Source organism: Giraffa tippelskirchi, chromosome 12 (genome assembly GCF_054371585.1).
Source record: "Giraffa tippelskirchi isolate mGirTip1 chromosome 12, T2T-mGirTip1v1.2.pri, whole genome shotgun sequence".
Taxonomy (NCBI): Eukaryota; Metazoa; Chordata; class Mammalia; order Artiodactyla; family Giraffidae; genus Giraffa; species Giraffa tippelskirchi.
In genome coordinates, this window is record NC_137286.1 from 34,033,456 (window position 1) to 34,049,648 (window position 16,193).

General features: G+C 58.4%; 1 protein-coding gene across 4 annotated transcripts; it reads left to right on the plus strand.

Moving 5' to 3' along the window:
- The first annotated feature begins 4,685 nt into the window (after positions 1–4,685).
- Positions 4,686–14,393, plus strand: C12H15orf39 (chromosome 12 C15orf39 homolog). Of its 4 annotated transcripts, none has more exons than XM_081549514.1 (3): positions 4,686–4,859; positions 8,280–11,151; positions 13,006–14,393. In XM_081549514.1, exon 2 carries the CDS (start codon positions 8,330–8,332, stop codon positions 11,138–11,140), a length of 2,811 nt encoding a protein of 936 aa, XP_081405640.1. In that variant the 5' UTR covers positions 4,686–4,859; positions 8,280–8,329; the 3' UTR covers positions 11,141–11,151; positions 13,006–14,393. The 4 variants fall into 4 exon arrangements, with proteins under 4 accessions (XP_081405640.1, XP_081405639.1, XP_081405638.1 ...); XM_081549513.1 differs by having other exon boundaries at positions 8,280–11,099; XM_081549512.1 differs by lacking the exon at positions 4,686–4,859 and adding an exon at positions 4,969–6,762 and having other exon boundaries at positions 8,280–11,099.
- Positions 14,394–16,193: the final 1,800 nt, after the last annotated feature.

Here is a 16,193-nt window from a genome sequence, read left to right on the forward strand (position 1 = left end):
AGAGGCCTCAGAAGAGGCGACCAGACTGAGCCTGGAGCTCTGGAAGGCTTCTTGGAGGAAGGGACCTGAGCTGAGCCTTGAAGGCCAATAGGAGTTAGCAAAAAAAGAGCTAGATAGGCAGCCAAGGTCCAGGGAGAGAATCTTCCAAAGCATGGAAGTGTCACCCGGCAAGAACTTGGACTCTGGGAGCTGCAGTGGCAGGCTGGCTGGAGAGAATCAGTCAGGAGACAGGCAGAAGCCAGAGTGGAAAACTGGACCCTGAGGGAGCCATGGCTCCCCAGTGGTGTAGTCACAGGGTCAGATGTAGGCGTTAGAACCACCTTCCTGGAGTTAGGGAGGGAATGTTTCCCACTGCTTCCAGCACCTAGCAAGACCCCCACCCACCCACAAGTGGCTTGGCTCTGGCACAGCCAGATAGGGGGCCCTTCCTGATTCAAGGCCCTGTACCCTATTTCTCGGGCTTCTTGGGCCACAGCAGCCCCCAACCCACACAAGCACACATCATGCTGGAATGCCATGGTCTGTTTTACAGCCATCTCTCTCACTGACAGGAAAACAGCACCAGGGTTCTACTCAGCACAAAGCCTGGGGCTCCTCAATAGTAGAAGGAAGGAGAGGAAGGACAGTCCATCCATCCTGGCTGTCAATTAATCAGAGGGTGCCCTCCACCCCCACCCCGCCCCGCAGTACCTGGTCTTCAGAGTGGTCTAGTGAAAGGCCTTCCCTTTTTCTTGATCTTTGAGATCCCCATCTGAGAGACTCTGATTTCCTCTGGAAAGGAGTTCAGGCTCCTCCAGAGTTTGAGGGGACTCCCCACTCCCTGCTTACCCAGGCAGAATAGCAAGTTCTGCCCTCCTCCCCCAACCCAGCCCGCCCTGCAGAAGGAAACTCTGGTTTACCAGCACAGTTTTGGGAAGTGGCTCACCACACGCTGATCAGATCCTATGAATCTGCCCCAGCCCAGGTCCCGTCCAGTCCAGACCCCCTGAAATGCCTGGCGCCCAGGCCAGTAGCCACTGGGACAGGGCCCTCCTCAGACTCTGTGTACTTGGGTGGCAGAGGCTTCCTGACCACCAGCTGTGCCCAAGCCTTCTCTCAGAAGAGTTCAGGGTCACACAGTCTGGGGTTGCAGGGAAAGTCCCAGTTCCTCCATTTTTTGGCTCTGTGGGCAAGCTGCTTCCCCCTCCCCCTCCAGAGTTACCACTGGTTGAGGATTTACTATAAAAAACCAGTTGTGAACGCCTTGGATCTGCAGGCACTCTGTGACATGTTCTAATCATGACCATTTGACTGGAGAGCAAACTGAGAGGTTAAGGGGCTTGCCTAAGGTGACACAGCCCAGCAGGTGACACCTCAGTTTGCTTGTTTTTCACACTCCTGCCTCATACGCTTGTTGTAAGATTTAAACGAGATCACATCTATCATGTGACGTATGGCACAGGGCCACATTCAAGGAGTGTGAACTCCTTGCCTTCTTGCCTTGCTCACCCACTGTTGCACAGAAAAGCTGATTCTGACTCCATGTTGGAACTGTTTCATTGACTTGCCTTTCATTGCTTTTGTTATTATAATCATACATAATGGCCTGCCTCAGAGAACCCTGCCCCTTGGCCTGACTGATAAACCAAAGTGTCTCTGTTCAGGACCCTGTACACCTGTGGATGGCAGGAAGGAAGAAATTAACACACTCTTTTTCTGAAGCTTGTCATTCTAAGAGATATTTGCAAGATTAACAGCCTTTGTTTCCTCACCTCCCCCATCTCTGATCTATAAAAGAACCTGGCATCCAGACCCCAATAAGATGGTTATTTTGAGACATTAGTCTGCCATCTTTTCCATCAGCCAGCTTTCCAAATAAAGTCATATTCCTTGCCTCAGCACCTCATCTCCGATTCATTGGCCTGTCTTTCAGGGAGCAGAGCAAGCTTGGACTCAGGAACATCACCAGCACGGAACTAGCTGTTCCTCTGCTGGGTGGAAGGAGGGGAAGCATGAGGAAGTGTAGAGGACAGAGCACCTTAATAGCAATCTGGGGGGCTCCCTGGAGGAGGCAATGTCTATAGCTAGGTCTGAAAGGATTGGGGAGCATGTTGCTGTGTGTCTTGGGGAAAGGCACAACATTGCTCTGTCTCTTTGCTTATAGAAGGAGCTCCTGTGAGGAAAGAAGGTTTGTAAATAGCAGGTGTGGCCTCATTAGAGCAAGTGACATTGTTATTAATAACCAAGTGTAGGTAACAAGCTGAGGTTCAGGAAGCTGACCTTGCCTTCCCTGGGAGCCAGGAGGAGTAATCAATGGCTAGGGTGGGGTGGAGGAGGAGAATCTGCCTTCGGAATCTATGCAGCCCCAGGGTGTGTGTGTGTTGGGGGTAGGGTGGGGAGGAATATCCTCCCTTCCAGGCTTTTATAGTCTACTGTGCCTCCAGCCAGGAACCCCACAAAGGGGCAGTATTCTCTTCTCCGCTTTGGCTGACACTGTTCCTTCCAATGGCAATACCATTCTCCTCTCCAAGACCACAGGCTAAGAATCACACAGGGCAGTGGGAGGGAGGGGGGTTCCCAAGGCAGCCACCTTGTACTGGTTACCTTCTTTCATCCAACAAAGGCCTGATAGGCATCTCTCTCCACAGGCTCTGCACATGACCATTTAGGGTAGAGAAGAAGAGGGCAAGGTCATGCCTTCAGGAGCTCATGGTCAGCTGATACTCTACAAACATTTTAGGGTTTACCAGCAATTTCCCACACTGATTTTGTTCAACACTCACTTCCGTCTGTGAGGCAGGTTTCATGGTTCCCATTTTGCAGATAAGGAAACTGAGGTTCAGAAAGTTACAAAGGTAACATCTAAGTGATGCTGAAAAGGAATGGACAAGATGCTGATTAAGTGAAGACACTTTGTGAAGTGTCTCTGGATTAAGACAAGCCTCAGTGGGGCTGGGACTGCAGAATCTTAACTGACCCCGTTGGGTCTCACCAGCCTTATCCTGGCCTGGGTGGGCCCCGCTCATGCTCAGAGAGATTGGAGAGAACACCTGGCCAGTTGAGCATACAACTTGACAGTCCTGAGACTAGACCCTGAATGCTGAGAACACTGCCCTCCACCCAACCCCTAATTACAGGGCAGGGACGGGGACATGGGTGTCTTAGAGGGGAGGGCAGAGTTGGTGAGGAGCAAGAGTGGGGAAGTACAGCCTGTGAGCTGTGACTTGGCCATGACCCCTGGTTGTCAGCACACAAATGCACTTTCCTGATCCCACCCTGCTGTGTGACTTTGGGAAAGCCCCAACCTTCTCTGAAGTCCCTGTATCCCAGCTCTCTCCAAACTCAATTCCTAAGGATCCTCCAGCTCTCAATAGAGTGGCACCCCCTCTGCAGCCCCCGGGTGACCTTTACTTCCTCTTCCTCCCTGTTGTGCCCAGTCCCTGCTGCCCAGCTCCAGCAGCTGAAGCGTCTTCCTTACTCTTGGAACGTGCAGCCCTAGGCCTGCTCTGCCCTCTGATTCAGGCAGGCCTGAACTTTGGGATCTAAGCAGGTGACCTGGGTGGTTTTGCCCCATGATCGTGCTCTGACCTTTGGCATGTCCACCTGGTCCCTCCCTCCTCCACTGCACACACCTGTCCCCAGCCCTAGGGCAGCCCAGGAAATGCAAGGGACCAGGTTTTTCAGAGAAAGCAGCAGCACTGCACCGAGGGGCTTCTTATCTAACATGAGATGGCCCAGAGAGGCAGCCCTTCCACCCCTCTACTCCTCTCTAGGTAACAGTCCAATCCTGGCTGGGAATGCTCCACTCCATCTGACCTCCCAGGCCACACGTGTGCAGGCCTGTTTTACTGAGGGAGATTTGTCCTAAAGGACAAGTGGACTCACTGAAACCACTTAGCAAACCTCCCAGCGTCCTTATACCTGGTTCACTTTGCATGTGTTAGTTGCTCAGTCGTATCCGACTCTTTACAACCCTACGGGCTATACAGCCCTCCAGGCTCCTTTGTCCATGGGATTCTCCAAGCCAGAATACTGGAGTGGGTTGCCAGTTCCTTCTCCAGGGAATCTTCCTGACCCAGGGATCAAACCCAGGTCTTCACATTACAGGCGAATTCTTTATCATCTGAGCCACCAGGAAAGCCCTGGTTCTCTTTAGGGATGGGGAAATCACCCTTTCCTCAGAAGGCATGGGGTCTAACCGGAATTGAGATAGGTTTGTAGGAATTTGCCCTCACCGGCTGCACCGAGAATGAGGGGACAGACTAAGGAGCCCTTCTCCAGCCTCCTGACGCAACTGTAATAGCCAAGAGAGTCACATATTTAATATCAACACTTCTAAGCCTTAGGACACCACCATTATGATATAATTTAATCCCAGTTTTACCGAAATGAGGAAACTAAAGCTCAGCGAGGTCAAGTGGCGGGCACAAGTTCACAGAGCTAAAAAGTGGCAATGAATGAAGGGTCTAAAGGAGGGACTGAATGAAGGCGTGTGATGGGCGCGTCGGGCGATGCCTTCGCGGAGAGCTAGGGGTACAGAGTGTGCACAGCGCCGGCGGCCCGGTCCCCGGAGGGCTGGCAGAGGCAGGCCCTCTGCACCCCGGGGCTCAGGGGAGCACAAGCTCCCAGAGGCGCGGCCCGGCTCTGCTCCTGCTGCGCGGGCCGCCCCGCCTCCGCTCCGCCCCCAGCCCGCCCCGCCCGGGACCGCAGACGGCGCCCGGCGGCGGCGCGAACGGCAGCGAGGAGGGTGGCTCCGGGCTCGGTGCTCACCGCGACTTCCCGCGCAGGGCCCAGGCGGACCAGGACGCGCGTCCTCAGCGGCGCTGGAGAATGCGGCCGCGGCGCCGGGCAGCAGCAGCGGGAAGCCGGGTGTCCTGCAGGTAGGAGCTCGCCCACTCGGCGGGCGCGGAAACTTGGGCCGAGTTTGCGGGCGGCGCGTGGGGAAGGGGCGGGTGGCGCTGCCCCAGGGCGCCCCTACCGGCCGGTCCTGGGATGGAGCGCGCTGGGCCTGGGCCGAGGTGGCGTGGCTCCTACTTGCCGCGGAGGGGGGCCCCCCGGCGGGCGGGCTGCGGGGCAGGGGTCGCGCCGCTGCCCCGACTTTCCCTGGATTTCGAGGCCCCGGGGGCCTGGTAGCGCTCTGGAGCCCGGGTGACCGATCCGGCGCGGGGCTGGCGAAGAGGAGCTAAGGCCGAGCCCTCGGGCCTCCCGCGGGGCCCGGCTCACGTGGACTGCCCGGGCGGAGATGAGGGGGTGGCGGGGGCCTGGCCTGGGGGGCGGCTGGCACTAAGACGCCTTGGGGCCCTGGACGCGCCCTGCTGGGACGGGACGGCCCTGCGGTTTCCTCGCTAAGGCTTGACTCACCCTCTGGCCGCAGCCCAGGCTGGCGGGATCGCCCCGAGGCGGTGGCTGCGCGGACTCTGCTGCCGGGCCGCCCCCTGCCCTGGCCCTCCCGCCAGTTTTTAGATGTCGGTCCGTGGGGCCCGGTGCGCCGGCCTGCCTGCGTGCACACGTGTGCGGGGCCCCGAGCGAGGGGAGAACGCAGGTCTGGAGGGGCGTGTGTGCAGATACGGGCCAGGCACGTACTTGCAGGCACGGGTTTGCATGGGTGGCGGCCTGCGTATCGGCCTGCTGGGGTGCACGTGCGCCCCAGCGCCGCCGGGCAGGGCATGGGGACACCCGGAAGCCGCCGGGGTCGGGCGCGGCGGCAGCCCCAAAGCCAGGCCGGTTGAGGGCCCCAGGCAGTCGAGTTCAGGGCGAGGCAGGTAGAGGACAGCGGGGTGGAGCGGATCCCGCCACCCTTCCCCCACCGCTAGAGCCTGGGCTGCCCCTAGATGCGCGGTTATAGCGTAGGCAGGGCCCAAAACCTCAGCCGGGGGAGGTGTGAGAACACGGGAAGGGGAGCCGATTCAGCCTCTGAGAGGCGCTGGCCACAGCTGGGCAGGATCGCTCTCTTCTTCCTGGTCTTGCCCAATGTCTATCCGGAGACCCCTTAGGCGTTGGAACTGGGCCAAGGAGCCGTTTGCGCCCCCTGCTGTTTAGGGCAGGGATGGCACGGCGGCGGTGGGCTCCTCTCCGGGCCGCTGCTTGAGAATGGTCCTCCCAGCCCAGCTCCAACCTCAGTCGGGAAGCCGCTGGGTGGTCCCAAGGGTGATGTGCCCCTGCTCCCTGGAGACCTGCCCTTCTCCAAACAATTGCTTGCCTCTTCGAGTGTGTGAGGGAAGGAGGCATCTACATTCGGGCTACCACTTAGTGTGGAGCGGGGCCATGCTTGAGGGAGTGTGTGCTGGGCTCTCTACCTCCTAATAGCAGGAGGTCATGCTACCCCCATACCCTTCATAGCCCTCTTCTGGTTCCCTGGAGCCCTCATCTCTCTCCCAAAGACTTGGGGGTCCCAAGTGGCCTCACCTTTATTGGATGAGTCCCAGGGGTGTCGCAGGAAGTCCCCAGGGCAAAGGGCACACAATGGGCAGACCCCAGGAAAGATGGCTCTTGGGGCTGGGGGTGGGTGTGGAGAAGATCCCAAGGGGTGTGTGGGGGAAGTGAGACTAGAGCCCACACTTAATTAACCCAGAGCTCCCAAAGGGTAGGGGTCTCAACCCCCCCCTCCAAAACCATACAACCACTTCTTGCAAAGCTGCTGTGCACTGGGGTGCGCTTTCCCCTTGGGATGCAGCACCCTGTTGTAGGGCACCTCTATCGGTATTGTTGCCCTGATGCCCCTTCCTGTCTTCTCGGGAGCATCCACTTCTTCAGGCTGGTCTGAGGTTGGATTCTGGCCAGGAGGTGAGACAGCCCTCTGAGTGTTGCCTGGCTTCCTTGGTGGCACTTAGACTGGAATAAGGGTGGTCACTGGCCCCCATAATACCCTTGGCTTTTCTTGGCACATTTTCAAAATGTACCAGTTTAACTCTGAGCCTGTGGGTGTCATTGATCACCAGCTGAAGGGAGAGAGCTGCAGGGGTGCAGGGGGGTGGAGGTTGGTCTTGGTTTGGTGACAGAAACCTGTGACACCTGGCCCATGGCCTAATCATAGCAAGATTGAGCTGATTCATCCTTCCTAAGCCACCTGAGGGTTTCGGGGAACAGGGCACTGGGGGAGGTAGAAGCAGGTCTGTGTGGTACTAGCAGACTGGCCTCAGATGACCTCTCCTGGGCCACGGGGTACCTGCTGCCTTGAGGAAATCCACGTTGACCTCGCCGGGCCTTGGTCCTAATTCTTGCTTGGCCTTGCTTGGGGACCTTAGAGTCTTTCTCTGGCACTCAGTTTTTCCTTCAGTACAAGGGGGTCATTGCCAACTAGCACTTTGTGACCCGTGGAAGCTCCCCCCTGGACATTCACAGCCCCTCGCCTCCCCACCTGCTCCACGGTCCTGTGCTGCCCTGGTGCGCCTTGGGACAACTGCAGCTTGGGGGCTGGGATGGACACGGGCTCTGCTCTCCTGCCCTTTTGTGGGAGCTTCCTGTTGGTGCCACAGCGCCATCTGCTGAACAGTCTTTGCTCTCCTGCTGGGGGTCGTTCTAGGGTGAGGGTGGGAGTTACACCAAAGGTTCCTCTGGGCCACCTCTCCTGGGGACTACTACTCTCTAAAACCAAGCCAGTATGTGTCCTTCTGGGCCTAGGGACTTGGTTCCAGGTCTGGCTCTGCCATTTTTTAATAAGACTGACAGGTCAGAAAGTGAAATCTAGAGTATCACAGGAAATCTGGATTTGTAGACAATGCCTGATTCCACATCTTGGCTGCTGTAGGAATCTGGAAATCACTGTGGCCTCTGAGACTTAAGAGCTTGTAGTGGGAAGTAGGAAGCCTGTTTCTCATCCCATCTCTTCCATCAATGACTTTGGGATGAACAGGACTCCTCATCTATATATGGATGGAAGTAGAAGCAGGAGGAGTAGCCAAGCAAAGCAATCCTTGGACTGTGTTCCCCAGAGTCTGAAACTTCAGAAGGGGTCTTGGGAGTCATGTGGAGTAAAGCTGAACTGAAGGGACTCCTGGAGTGGGGGTGGGGGTATAGTAGAGCCGCTGTGTAAGAATTCTTTAAGCAAAGGGTTTTACAGCTTTAGAAATAAAGTTGGCTCGTGCATACATTCATTCATCCATACATAAATGGATGTACTTAGCATATATGAATCCATACATGAATGGGTGTACTTAGTATCCATACATGATCATACTTAGTGAGCATCTGCTAAGTGCCAAGTTCTTAGGCATGGCAGTGAGCCAGCAAGAACAACATTTCTCTGTTGCTTGCCTGTGGCCTGTTTTTTTGATAGCCTCTGCCTCTCTTCTCTCTCCCAGGTCAGCATTTGAGTAGCTGGGGCCCTAGAGGGCTTGAAGCCTTCACAGTGATGGCGGAGAAGCGGCCACTGGGGACCCTGGGGCCTGTGATGTATGGGAAGCTGCCCCGCTTAGAGGCAGACTCCGGGCCGGGCCACAGCCTGCCCCCCTCTGCTGGTAACCAGGACCCCTGTAGCTACAAGGGTGCCTACTTCTCCTGCCCCATGGGGCCTCCTCCTAAGACAGGGTCTGAGCGGTTGGCATCTTGGACCCCATACCCACCCTTGTACCCTACCAGCATGGCAGGACCCCCACTCCGAGCAAACAACCTTCTGACCAGCTGCCTGCTCTACCGCCCACCCACAGAAAGCTCTGAGAAGGTGCAGGACTCTGGCCCTGTTGAGCTCCTGCCCTTTGGTCCCCAGTCTCACTCCTACCCAGGCCCCCCACTGGCGGCACCCAAACCTGTCTACCGCAGCCCCCTGTGTTATGGGCTCTCGACTTGCCTGGGAGAGGGGGCACCGAAGAAGCCTCTGGATGTTGACTGGACGCTGGTGACCGGATCCTTGTTACCACCAGTGGACCCATCTTGTTCTCTGCCCCCAGCCTCTGGCAAGGGCCAGTTCCTGGATGGCACCTTCTTGCGTGGGGTGCCAGCCAGGGCGTCTGACAAAGACTCCTCGGTGAGCTTCTCCCCCTGCCAGGCCTTCTTGGAGAAGTACCGGACCCTCCACGGCACGGGCTTCCTGGCCTCCAAGTATGCGAGTCCTTACTCTGGGGACCCCAAGCAGGCATTGTCCGAGGGCCCCCCGAGTCCTTGGACCCAGCTGGCCCAACCCCTAGGACCAGCCTGCCAGGACACAGTGCCCCCGCACTATCCCCTGCCCCACCCCACACAGCCTGTGCCTTGCCCGCCAGCCTGTCGCCACCCAGAGAAGCCAGGCAGCTATGGCTCAGTGCTCCCACTGCAGCCGCTGGGAGCCCACAAGGGGCCCGGGTACCCGGCTGGTGGGCTAAGCAGCCCTTACCTGAGGCAGCAGGCTGTTCAGACACCCTATATGCCCCCAGTGGGGCTGGACACTTACGCCTACCCCTCTGCCCCCCTCCCGGCACCCTCGCCAGGCCTCAAGCTGGAGCCACCTCTCACCCCACGCTGCCCACTGGACTTTGCCCCCCAAACGCTGGGCTTCCCCTATGCCCGGGAGGACCTCTCTCTCTATGGAGCATCCCCAGGGCTTGGAGGGACACCGCCTTCCCAGAACAGTGTGCAGGCCTTGCCAAAGCCTGGGGTCTTCCAGCGGGCATGCCAGCCTCTGCCTGCCAGCCGGCCGTGCTCAGAGCCCACGAGGCCTGCAGAGAAGCCCATTCAGGAAGCCGAGGAGAAGATGTGGCTGCCCAGCTGCAGAAAGGAGCAGCCCCAGCCCCAGCCCCAGCCCCAGCCCCAGCCCCGGCTTGATGAGCACCCCGGGGCACCCATTGTCATCGGAGATAGTCCAGTTCCGCGCACCCCACCGCCGCTCCCACCCTGTGCCCAGGAGCGCCAGTCTCTGCCACAGAACGAGGGCTCACTGCCCCCTAGCTCTCCACCTATGCCAGTCATCGACAATGTCTTCAGCCTGGCCCCCTACCGTGACTACCTGGACGTGCCAGCACCCGAGGCCCCAGCTGAGCCTGAACTGGCCCCAGCCCCCAACGAGAGCCACGACAAAGACTGTAGAAGGTCCCTGCCTGCCCAGGAAGCCCCCTCCAGTGAGCACCCCTCACTTAAGGAGGAGGTGGCTCTGGACTTGAGTGTGAAGAAGACCGCCGCCGAGGCCTCCCCCACCAAGGTCCCTCATCCCATGGGACATGCCAAGCCCACCGCAGCCATGGATGTGCCGGCCGCAGGAAGCAATGTCTCCAACGTGGCAGGTGCGGGGGACACGGTCTCTGATCCGCGGGGCCTACAAAAGGCAGTCACAGAGGCGCCAGAACCACCCGGGGTGCCAGTGACCACAGATGCCACCCCGAGGACCAACTTCCACAGCTCGGTGGCCTTCATGTTCCGAAAGTTCAAGATCATCCGGCCAGCACCCTTGCCTGCAACTGCGGTCCCCACCGCGCCCACCTTGGCCCCTGCCCCAGCCCAGGCCGCACCCACCCCCACCTCCGTGCCCCCTGGACTACAGATGCTCACCCAGCCCTTGCCCGTGGCCTGCTTCGGCCTGACACTGCCCAGCCCTCCAGCTGTAGCCATGGCCTCCCCCGCCTCCGCACCTGCCCCGGCTCCATCACCCGCACCAGCTCCAGCTCCGGCTCCCCCTCCGGTTGCCGGCCCCTCCCCAGCTTCTACCCCCGCCACGGGTGACTCCTCAGAACAGCACTTCGCAGGACTGCATGCATCCTTGTGTGACGCCATCTCGGGCTCCGTGGCCCACTCCCCACCTGAAAAGTTGCGCGAGTGGCTCGAGACGTCTGGGCCCTGGGGCCGGGCAGCATGGCAGGACTGCCAGGGAGTGCAGGGGCTGCTGGGCAAGCTGCTGTCGCAGCTGCAGAGCTTCGTGTGCACGCAGCAGTGCCCCTTCCCCCATGTGGTGCGGGCCGGGGCCATCTTCGTGCCCATCCACCTGGTGAAGGAGCGGCTGTTCCCACGGCTGCCGCCCGCCTCCGTGGACCACGTGCTGCAGGAGCACCGCGTGGAGCTGAGGCCCACCACGCTGTCAGAGGAGAGGGCCCTGCGGGAGCGCGCCCTGCATGGCTGCACCTCGCGCATGCTGAAGCTGCTGGCGCTGCGCCAGCTGCCTGACATCTACCCAGACCTGCTGGGCCTGCAGTGGCGGGACTGCGTCCGCCGCCAGCTGGGTGAGCATGGGGCCACCCCCGTAGCCGCCGGAGCTGTGTGAGCGAGTGACAGGTGTGTGGGCTGTGTGAGTGGTCACTGCTGGGGGCTGAGGGATTCCTGGGCCTCTGGGCAGGACTCGTGCCTAGTAGGGGGGAAAGGCAGGGGCTGGCTTTCTGGCGAGGAGCCCCATCCCCCTTTACCCCCAGTGTCAATGAGCACCTTCACAGCCTCCTCTGTAAGCTCCTGAGCATGTCAGCTTGTCAGCTGCTTTGTCCCCAGGGAAACTTGGCCTTCCCTCCCAGATCCCTGCCCCCCCCACTTCCTCTGCTGTGCCTTTTCCATCTTTGGCGCAGGTTTCTCTGGTGTTTTTGGGGCTCTGACCAGGCCCTGTGTTCTGTCTGAGGTCATTTCCCCTTGTGTGTGTCCTGCCCCGCCTCCACACTTCTGAGCTCAAGCCCCAAGTCCCCGACTGCTTGCTGGGCTTATGCACCTGAGGCCTTTCCTGACCCTAGCTTCTCCCAACCCCACTCCTGAGCATCTGCCTGAGCTTGCTTCCCACCCCAGTATGTTCTGGCTCAGTGAGCAGCACTGTACTGACCCAGCACTCAGTGTATAGTTCCCCAGTCCTCCCAGGTAGACACTGGAGTTGCCTGTAAGTCGGAGTGTTGTTTTGTGGTTTGCTTTTCCCTGCCACCTGAAGTCTGTGTGTGGTGTGCTCCCATGTGACCTTCTTGTGTCTGAGGGCATCTTCTGCATCAGATCAGGTAGCTGGACCTTGCTCTTGGGAGGGGCTGCAGTGTTGCACGGGTGGACCATTAAGCATCACACTTAGCCGGGGCTTTGGTGATGGTGCCAAGTGGTGTCCGTTGCTACCTGTCCTGCTTCAGGACATTTGGCATTGAAGGCCGAGGCCCCCTCTGTAGTCCGCCACCCACCTGACCTTCCATCCTCCAGGCCTCTGGCTCTGTCTCCGCAGAAACTCTCTCCTGTCCCCTTCCCATCCTGGCAGCCTTCCCCTGGACTTTCATCTGGTCCAGGCTCCATAGAGAGGAGACCTGAGGCAACAAGGTGTACATGTGGAGCTTGGGGTCTGAGTGATGAGCATTGCTGACCCCTGAGCACTGAAGAAATTGAGTCATTTGCCCTAATGGGGTGCAAAGAACATGCAAATACAAGTATTCTATTCTTGGATGAGAAGGAAGGAAGGTGGGTGTCAATGCCTCACTCACAAGCCCCCCAGCCAGTCTTATCTCTACATTTGGGCTCTCTGGGGCCCACAGAGGGGCGGGTCCGTTTTTCCTGTGCTACCTGCTGGCCAGTGGGGTCCAGGCCCATCACAGTTCCCTCCTATTCTGACCGAACCTATGAGAGTGGGGCCCAGCTTCCTGCTTCTGGCTGCATTTTGGGGCCCTGGTCTCCACCCCTCCGTATCTTTGTGGAGCTGCTCCTCAGAGGTGTCCTTAGAAGGCTCCCCTGACAGCCTGCCTTCCAAGCAGGAGCCCCCTCCCACCCCCTCCCCCAGCCTTGCCTGGGCTCTGGCTCTTGTTCTGGCTCTGGGGGTGATGTGGCAGGGCCCCCTCTGTTCCTCAGTTTCCACAGCTGTTCAGTGAGCCTTTAGATCAGACCAGTGGTTTCTGGCCTGTTGAGCCCCTTTCCTCTTGTCCTTGGACCAGACAGGCCCTGGCGGGGGACCTTCATCAGATAAGAGTGCTGGCATCACCTGGGAAGAGGCCTGCCCTTTTGGCTTGAAGGGCTGGACAGTCTGGCCAGTGGGCCCGTGCTGGGAAGGGTCGTGATGTCTGTGACCTTACCAGGGCTGCCCTCACATGGGACAGCAGAACCACTGGTCTAGCTGGTTTTGGGGGCCCAAAGATGGGACCTGAGGGTGTTTAGGGTCTACAGCCTGACAGTATGTTCATTTTCCAGGTGACTTTAACACCAAGCCTGGATCAGTGCCCTCTTCAGAATCCACCGTGGCCAGAGAGGAGCCGGGGAGCCTAGACCTGACTTGGAAGTCTGCTGCCCCCAAAGCCAAAAAGCCAGGGAGGAAGCCACTGACCCCTGGCCTGGAGAAGGCAGAGGCGACCGCTGCGGGGGGGTCCCGAGGTGCCTCCCCCACCCCTGCTGCTGGCGCCAGCTTGCCCAGCCCCACGGTGAAGGCACGCTTCCGCAGCCTGCTCGAATCTGCCTGGCTCAATGGCCTGGCACTGCCCACTTGGGGCCACAAGGCCTCGGGACCAGACCGGACCGTACCACGCCCACAGCTGTTGGGCAGCCAGAGCCACCAGCTGTAGCCTTGGGTCACCACTGCTGTTTGGAGATCTGTGGATTGCTCTAACCCCGCTTCTGCCATTCCAGCTACCGAGGGCCAGGAGTGGACACGGCCTTGTGGTTTTTCCAGCTCTTACCTTGCTCCCTGAGAGCCCCTGAACTTTTAACTTGAGGGCGTTTATCAGAAAGGATATTTCCTATTAGAGAAAACGTGTGGGCATTGGAGCACAACAGACGTGGGCTTGAGTCCTGGCTCCCGTTCCTCGCTGTGTAACCGGGCAGGCCACTGCCTCTCTTGTGCCCACAGTTCTCCAGTTGTAAAATAGCACAACACAGCCTACCTCACAGGGTTGTTGTGGAGTGATGCCCGACACACACCCATCACGGTTTGCTCTCTGCTTCTTGCCCCAGGACAGTAGACGGGATCTCAGCTGGGGCCTTCCTCTAGAAAGTCTTTGTGTGTCGTCTTAGAGTGGTCCCTTGTCCAGTGTATGTGGTTCACACACTTTCTAGAGTCATTTCCGAGGAAAGCTTAGAGCTGCAGCCCCAGCGTTTGGGGTTTGACCCTAACCCCCCAGTCTGGAGCTCCCTGAGGGAGCTCCTCCCCTTCCACAGGGGTACAGGGATACAGCCCGGGGCTGGCATCCTTGTCCTGAGCCTGCTGCTTTCACCCCTGAGAGGCCCTGGCCTGTGATGAACTGACCCAGTGACTTCCCTGCGCTGCTGCCATGACCTGGTGCATTTTCCCAAGGAAGTATGTTTGCAGGAAGCCAAGCAGCTACAGGGACTCAGGGACTAAAAGGGACAGGCTGAGTGATAGCTCAACTCTGGAAGTCTCCGAAAATGTCAACTAAGTAAGGACTTTGGCCCTCCCCACACCAGGGTCCCATCAGCCAGGCCTGCTGTGGGTTAGCTCCTTGCAGAGTGCTGAACTGAGCCAGAGGCTGGCAAGTTGGGTCCCTGGCCTAGTTAAGGTTTGTAATAAGGCTGTGGGCCCTGGAGACAGGCCATTAAACATTAAAAACATTTGGGTTGTTTTTGGACCTGAGGCTTGACTTTGTCTCAATGAGGGGAGGGGTGTGTGTCATAGGTTGATTCCATGTACTGTCACCAGGTCCCTTGCCCTTCGTTCACAGTCTGTAGCTTTCTCTGCTCCCAGCCCACATGTGCTGAGGCTTTCCAGCACCCTCTGCCCACTAGCTCTGGCCACGTGGGTCCTGGGGGTTGCTAGTCTGTAGCCCTCTGCCAGTGAGAAATGCTGGTCACTAGACACCATCGCATACCCCTCTCCCAGGACCAAGGACATGCCTGCCAAGTTCTAAGTAGGACAGACCTGTCCCCATCCCCCTACACCACCCCTGGGACAGCTCCTCTCACATCTTAGCTGGGCTTAGGTTCCCTCCAGACACCTTGCCTCTGCTGGCCTGTATTCCTACAGGTCTGTTCTCAGGGCTGCTGAGGCTGCTTCCTAACCATCCATCTGGGCAGAGCCAGCCCATGAGGGCTGGTCACACCCACCAGCATCAACCCTAATATCTGTGGATTTTCACTGAGCTCAGCTACACTATTGTGTAGACCTGTTGCCTCCTATACTCTAACCATACAGGCCTGAGGAGTGCCCTGGCCTTTGATGGGGGAAGGGAAGTATGTGTTCAGTCGTGTACAGCTCTTTGATCCCATGGCCGGTGTAGCTTGCCAAGCTCTTCTGTCCATGAAATTCTCCAGGCAAGAATACTGGAGCGGGTCACCATTCCCTTCTGCAAGAGATCTTCCCGACGCAGGGATCAAACCCAGGTCTTCTGCATTGCAGGTGGATTCTTCACTGTATGGGCCATCAGGCAAACCCAAAATGTTAGTTGCCTTTGTGGACTGTACAGGAATTAAACCCACAACCTTGGCATTAATAGCACCACGCTCTAGCCAACTGAGCTAACCAGGAAACAGGCAACTCTGACACATGTGACTATAGGGCAGAACCTGGGGGAAGGGTGCAATGGAAGCTCAGGAGGGGCCTAATGGTGGTGGCTCAGTGGCATGGTGGGAGCTCAGTGAGAAGGTGTCCTTGGGTTCCAGACGAGATGCTGCCTGAAGTGGTGTGGAAGCCACGTGGGAAGATGTGGGTGAAAGGCCAGGTGTGGCCTGAGGAAGACCACGTGTGGAGGCACAGGGGTAAAGTATCTGGGAAGGATTAGGGGTGTGGCTGGAGTGTGGGAGCAAGGTGGAGAAGATGGGGCCTGGTTATGGCTCATTCCATCCTGCTGGCAGCTCATTCAGTCCTGCAACCTGAAGAGCTGGGGTGTGTTTCGTGTTGTTTATAGGAAGGTGAAGAGCGGAGAGTCTGAATCACTCGGGGCTACTAGAGGGAGAGACAGGACTGCCCTGAGCGTCTTGGGCCTCGTCCACGATTGCCAGCGCCTTGCTGGATTTGGCTCTGATTCTTGCTTCTTTACTTTCTTTTCTTTTCCCTCTTTCCTTTCCCCTCCTCCGTCTGTCCCTCCTTTCCTGCCTTCCTTGTACACCTACAGCATCCCCTGTTACCTGCCAGAGTGCACATCCTGGCAGCCTTTACAGGGCAGGAACTGAGGCCCCGGGGACAGGACTCCGCACCCGAGTCCATCCATCCACCTGGGGCCCCAGAGGCGGGGTGAGGGCGGAGCAGAGGTGGAGCGGGGATGGGGGTGGCTGTGTCTCTTGGGACAACTCTGTCCTGGGAGCCCAGCCTGAGGGAAGAGACCTAGCCCTGGCCTGAGGGGTCTATTAAGGGAGGAGATACGACAGTGTCCAAGGAACCCCAGCCTAAATGGTGGGGACGGGTCCAAAGCTCTACCCCAGGCCTCCTGTCC

Excerpts from the sequence above, each read along its gene's own strand:
- C12H15orf39 (XM_081549511.1), top strand. The coding sequence starts at position 5,443 with ATGTCGGTCCGTGGGGCCCGGTGCGCCGGCCTGCCTGCGTGCACACGT. Across the intron at positions 5,522-8,279 it reads CGAGCGAGGGGAGAACGCAG|GTCAGCATTTGAGTAGCTGG; the intron begins GTCTGGAGGGGC and ends TCTCTCTCCCAG. Across the intron at positions 11,100-13,005 it reads CTGCGTCCGCCGCCAGCTGG|GTGACTTTAACACCAAGCCT; the intron begins GTGAGCATGGGG and ends TTCATTTTCCAG.